Source organism: Ranitomeya variabilis, chromosome 2 (genome assembly GCF_051348905.1).
Source record: "Ranitomeya variabilis isolate aRanVar5 chromosome 2, aRanVar5.hap1, whole genome shotgun sequence".
NCBI classification, from domain to species: Eukaryota; Metazoa; Chordata; class Amphibia; order Anura; family Dendrobatidae; genus Ranitomeya; species Ranitomeya variabilis.
In genome coordinates, this window is record NC_135233.1 from 388723373 (window position 1) to 388729372 (window position 6000).

The 6000-nt window shown below is 59.0% G+C and overlaps 1 protein-coding gene across 3 annotated transcripts in view; it reads right to left on the bottom strand.

Moving 5' to 3' along the window:
* BRWD3 (bromodomain and WD repeat domain containing 3) overlaps positions 1 to 2875 on the bottom strand; it is a 55768-nt gene extending 52893 nt beyond the window's left edge. Inside the window, exons 1-4 of one of the 3 annotated variants that reach the window (XM_077286446.1) lie at positions 2648 to 2874; positions 2514 to 2572; positions 2209 to 2238; positions 2069 to 2128 (exon numbers count right to left, since the gene is read on the bottom strand). In XM_077286446.1, the coding sequence (XP_077142561.1) occupies positions 2069 to 2128; positions 2209 to 2238; positions 2514 to 2572; positions 2648 to 2657 (159 nt within the window). In that variant the 5' untranslated portion in view covers positions 2658 to 2874. Of the gene's footprint in view, positions 1 to 2068; positions 2129 to 2208; positions 2239 to 2513 lie in introns of all 3 variants that reach the window. The other 2 variants (XM_077286444.1, XM_077286445.1) reach the window with 2 other exon arrangements.
* Between the last annotated feature and the right edge of the window lie 3125 nt (positions 2876 to 6000).

Sequence of the window (6000 nt, forward strand, 5' to 3'; positions counted from 1 at the left end):
AATGCAAGGGGAGGACGGGTCATGTGACTGCAGAACATCAAAGGGAGAGACACGGACCCTAACCCGTCAGGGCCACATGACATCACAAGATGGAGGCTACAGAGCCCCCGCTGTCCTAGGCCCCAGTTATCACAGGATGGAGGCTGCAGAGCTCCTCTGACCTCGGCCCCCCGTTATCACAGGATGGAGGCTGCAGAGCTCCGCTGACCTCGGCCCCCCGTTATCACAAGATGGAGGCTGCAGAGCTCCGCTGACCTCGGCCCCCCGTTATCGCAGGATGGAGGCTGCAGAGCTCCACTGACCTCGGCCCCCCGTTATCGCAGGATGGAGGCTGCAGAGCTCCGCTGACCTCGGCCCCCCGTTATCACAAGATGGAGGCTGCAGAGCTCCGCTGACCTCGGCCCCCCGTTATCACAAGATGGAGGCTGCAGAGCTCCGCTGACCTCGGCCCCCCGTTATCACAAGATGGAGGCTGCAGAGCTCTGCTGACCTCGGCCACCCGTTATCACAGGATGGAAGCTGCAGAGCTCCGCTGACCTCGGCCCCCCGTTATCACAAGATGGAGGCTGCAGAGCTCTGCTGACCTCGGCCACCCGTTATCACAGGATGGAAGCTGCAGAGCTCCGCTGACCTCGGCCCCCCGTTATCACAGGATGGAGGCTGCAGAGCTCTGCTGACCTCGGCCCCCCGTTATCACAGGATGGAGGCTGCAGAGCTCCGCTGACCTCGGCCACCCGTTATCACAGGATGGAAGCTGCAGAGCTCCGCTGACCTCGGCCACCCGTTATCACAGGATGGAAGCTGCAGAGCTCCGCTGACCTCGGCCACCCGTTATCACAGGATGGAAGCTGCAGAGCTCCGCTGACCTCGGCCCCCCGTTATCACAGGATGGAGGCTGCAGAGCTCCGCTGACCTCGGCCCCCCGTTATCACAGGATGGAGGCTGCAGAGCTCCGCTGACCTCGGCCCCCCGTTATCGCAGGATGGGGGCTGCAGAGCTCCGCTGACCTCGGCCCCCCGTTATCGCAGGATGGAGGCTGCAGAGCTCCGCTGACCTCGGCCCCCCGTTATCGCAGGATGGAGGCTGCAGAGCTCCGCTGACCTCGGCCCCCCGTTATCGCAGGATGGAGGCTGCAGAGCTCCGCTGACCTCGGCCCCCCGTTATCGCAGGATGGAGGCTGCAGAGCTCCGCTGACCTCGGCCCCTGCTGTTATAAGGATCAGACGTCACCATCAATAGTAATCCATGAATGGTGCGGCCCCTGTACATCCTTTCTGCTGCACGGTGGCTCAGTGGTTAGTACTGCATTGTATATAAGGCAGCACGGTGGCTCATCGGTTAGCATTGTACTTTTATAGGGCACTGTGGTGGCTCAATGGTCAGCATTGTGGTATATTTAGGGCAACACGCTGACTCACTGGTCAGCACTGTGCTATATATAGAGCAGCTAGATGGCTCAGTGGTCAACATTGTACTATTCATAGAGCCGCTTGGTGGCTCAGTGGTCAGCACTGTTATTCTGCAGTGCTGGGAACCATTATGGACGCCATTGGTGCAGTCTGTACGTCCTCCCTGTGTTTGTAGGTTATGAGCCCCGATCAATAACGCCTCCTGCTCGGGTGCGTACGCGCTACCACTCTCTGTTATCAGCCAGATGACTGCAGCGTTATCTGCTCCCCGCAGGGTCAGTCACAGGTGCAGTCGCCGTTATACCAGGTGGGCGGCTTTGGCGCCCTCTCCCCGGAGCCTCCAGTGTGAGAGCTCAGAGCTCTGCCTGCTGCTCCCGGCGCTCGGGTCCCGCACACACCGCGCAGGCGCCAGCTATTATCTCCGCGGTGCGCGTTATACGCGGGGCCGCCTGTTATTCTCGGGCTGCGACAGTCACTGCTCGGTCCGGGCCACGAGGAGGCGCGGACCAATCAGGAGCCTCCTCTTATAAAAGCCCACATGTAAGCGGTTCCACTATTGGCCCAGCCGTCCGTGACGTCACGGCGGCGCTGCCCTCACATGACCCCCGGTTTCCACAATGGACACTATGACCCCAATAACCCGCGACCCCCGGAGCTCACCAGGTCCGGGTACGTCCTGCGGTGCCGCCTCCCCTGCCAGTCCAGGCGCTCCGGGATCAGCTGCGGAAAGAAAACGGGAGACGGTGAGAGCAGCGGGGAGACGGGACCCGCCCCCAACACCCGCGGACACCGGGCGTTACCTGGTGCTCCTCCAGCTCCTCCGCCAGCGCCTGCAACACAAAACATGGCGTTACCGGAAGTGCGGTGACCCGGAACCGGGCGGGTGACTTCTCCGGGCCTCATACGTGATCGCAGTGTGTGCCATAAATCCGGGCGTAACAGGAGGTGACCCGAATCGGGCGTTCACTAGTCAGGGAGGGTGAGGTGACCGGGCGCAGGGCAGGAGATCGGTGGTGACCCGAATCGGGTGACGTGTGGGTGGATTGGTACCGGGAGAGGCGGTGATCGGGCGAGGTGACCCGTTTCGGGCGTTCTCCGGTCTCACCTGTGCGGATCTCCGGCACGGTCCTGACTGCAGGAAGCGGGCGATCAGGAAGTAGAGCTCTGCGGGGAGACACCGGGGGTTACTGACACCGGAGACCGGATCCCCGCCCCCTCCAGGAGGCTCCCGGGACTCACCGGCCTCCATGGCGCCTGCTCCTCCGGGCTGTGCGGGGATTACGGTGCCGGGGAGCCCATCCAGGCCTCAGGGACTCAGCGCATCTCTCCCCGGGAACACGGAGCCCCCTCCGGCCTGACACTGCGCTCACAACACGGAGCGGCGTCCTCCGGAGACAGGGGGCGCTGCGGAGCCCGCGGGAGACGCTCTACATCCGCCCAGCTCTATGGTCACAGCGCGGCCTCTCCAGATGTGGAGACCATAGAGCGGGCGCTGCGCTTCTCCACGGGTAGGGGTCGCTGTGCAGGCGGAGGCGCCCTGTGATCGGGGCTCTGGCAGCAAAGGGCGGACTAAAAGTCCCAGGAGGGTCTGACAATGATCCATGAACGACGCCTCTCCCGGCATGCAGTGCGCTGCTCGATGCCTCTGTAGAGACCGCAGATAACGAAGGATGCAGGGACAAAGAGGAGTCAGAAAGCAAATAACGGTTTTTTAACTTTCCTTTAACTTCCAACCCAACAAAGAAATAACAACAGTTTTCCACGCAGGGAACTTAGGTACACGATCACAATTTCACAGTAAATCCTATCTACTATATAGGCGCCCTGAACTAAACCCGCGAAACACGACAGCGCCTCACTAGTGACCCACTAACCAGAACAAGTCAACCAAGTTCACTTATCAGCGTTGTTTCAACGATGCAGTCCTGATGGTGAAGCTCCGTCAGCGGCGTAGTCCTGATGGTGAAGCTCCGTCAGCGGCGTAGTCCTGATGGCGGGGGAAGGAGGTGTCCTCCGTTGACGGGCCCAGGTGTAGATTCGAGTCCAGAATGTCTTTTGCGGTGCTGCGTTACCTCCCGCAGGCGGACGTTGATCCGGGGTAACAGTTTCCACGTCCAGAGAGGGGTCTTTTTGAGAAGAATTAGCAGAATAATCGGTATCAGTCACAGCTAAGAAAAACCCAGGAGGGCCCGGAGCACTCTGTGGCAAGATGTTCCCGGGGAGCACGGTAATATTGTCCCTGAGCTGATCAGCACTACCCCTCTGCCTGGGGGGTCGCTGACGACGAGTGCGCCTCTTTTTGGGGGCTCCGGTAATTGTCCGCAGTGTCTGTTGCACGTTTTCCCCCTGCTTCCAGCAAGTCTCACTGCGGCCTGCACACACACAACTGCGCTGCAGTTTCCTCTCCTCAGAGATTTCCCGCGCTTCTCTGTCTCTGCTTTCGCGCGTTTTGCTTTTTATCCTCTCCTCTCCCTGCGTCACTCTGCCTCCTGTCACATGAGCCTGGCTTCCCATGCGCCCCTCAAATCCGTCCCCCGGAACCCCGACTCCCGGCAACAATGGTTCCACCCGTCTGCACAGCTCACCAGGTCCCTGTCCCCTACCCTGTATGCTCGCCAGTCCCCGGGCGAGGCCTTCGCACTGACAGGTCGCCCATCTGATGGGTTGTTCCACACTTGGGTCTGTCTAGTGTGTAAGTCAGGACTGTAGCGAGTTGGGGGTCTACCGGCAGTAGAACGTTCAGAACGTCGTGGCTCGGGTCCTTGTGTAGGGGGTGTTGGGGGAATGTCGTCAGCGGAAGGGTGACTGGTCAGGGGTAGTGTAGTAGTCGAGATAGGGGGAGTATTTTGACGCCGTTCTTCTTCTTCATCATCTTCTTCATCCCACCAATGGTTGTTGGGGGACTCGGTCGTAGGTGGCTCTTCCCTGATTGCGGATTCCGGGGTGTCCGAGTCAACAGAGCGACACAGCCGGAGCATGTTGCGATGAAGAATGCGAGTACCTGTACTTCCGGGGGCCTCAGACTGCACTTCATATACAGGTCCATGCGGGTCTATACGGCGAAGCACCCGATAGGGTGTTTTTTCCCAACGATGGTCTAACTTGTTTTGCGGTCTTTGCTCTCGAACGAGTACTCGATCACCTGGCCGGAACTCTGGGGGTTTTGCTGTAGGGGTGCTCCGATGCTCCACTTCCCGAATTCGAGTGTGTACCAGTCGGTGTAAGGTCTGCAGCCGATGCCGATGATCACGCACCCACGAAGCCATCCCTGTTCGGGGGCCTTCTTCCTCCGAAGACAGTTCCAGATCTGTCATGCCTTTTCCTGGGCGCCCAAAGACCACTTCATACGGGGTGCGTCCTGTGACTTGATGAACTCTATTGTTGTAGACCCACACTAGGTCAGACACATACTCCGGCCAGCGGGCCTTCTGATCTTGTTCTAGCGCACGCAGCATTTGAAGCAAAGTCCGGTTAAACCGCTCACAAGCCCCATTTCCCTGGGGGTGATACGGTGTGGTGCGTGACTTATCAATACCGTAGAGGCGATGCAGCTCTTCCATGACTTTGCCCAAGAAACAGGCGCCTTGATCCGAATGTATTCGCCTCGGACAGCCGTAAACTTGAATAAAGTTCTTACAGATAGCGCTCGCCGCCGACTCAGCTGTCTGATCACGGGTAGGGGTGACTACCGCGAATTTTGAAAAATGATCTACCATAACGAGGCAGTGTTCGTAGCCTTGATGCGCTGCTCCAATGGTAATGTAGTCTATCATTAATACTTCAAAAGGGGCAGACGTCGTGATGCTCTGCACAGGCGCCCTTTCCTCCGGTGACTTGGTTAGCTCACATTGTCGACATTGTCTACAGGCAGTTTGTACTTCCGCAAGCAGCCGAGGATGATAGAACCGAGTTTGCAGCCACTTAAACGTCCTCTTCACTCCGAAGTGTGCCCCGGACTCATGAGCTTCTTTAGCAACTGCGGCCACCACGGGCCCTGGTAAGACCATCTGCCAGGTCGGCTCGGAATCTGCCTGAGCCATGGTTAAGTGGCATAAGAGCCCGTCCTGAAGAGTTAGGCGCTCCCACTGCCGCAGAAGAAGGTTCAGGTCTGACGGGAGAGTTTGTCCAGGGGTTCTCACGGGCAATAGACCATTCGTTATCCACTGTCGCAATGGAGCTAGTTCCTGGTCTTCCTGTTGCAGCCGTATCCATTCGTCCCGACTCTGAACCAACAGTCCTGTAGCCGTTCCGTTCCCGGTCTGTTCCCGGCTCACAGCCGTCCGAGCAGCGCCCCCGATGGCGTAGGGGATTTCTTCTCCCTCCAGCTCCTCATCTCGGTTAGTTCTTGGGGGGTTCTTCCGCAGACGAGATAACGCGTCAGCATGAACATTCTCCGCTCCTCGCTTGTAGAGGATACGGTATCTGTACTTGGCCATCCGGGCTACCCAGCGCTGTTCCAGGGCACCCAATTTCGCATTTTCCAGATGTGCCAATGGGTTGTTATCCGTGCGTATCAGCACCTCGGAACCGGCCAGGTACTCAGCGAACCGCTCCGTCATAGCCCACACCACGGCCAGCAGCTCCACCTTGAA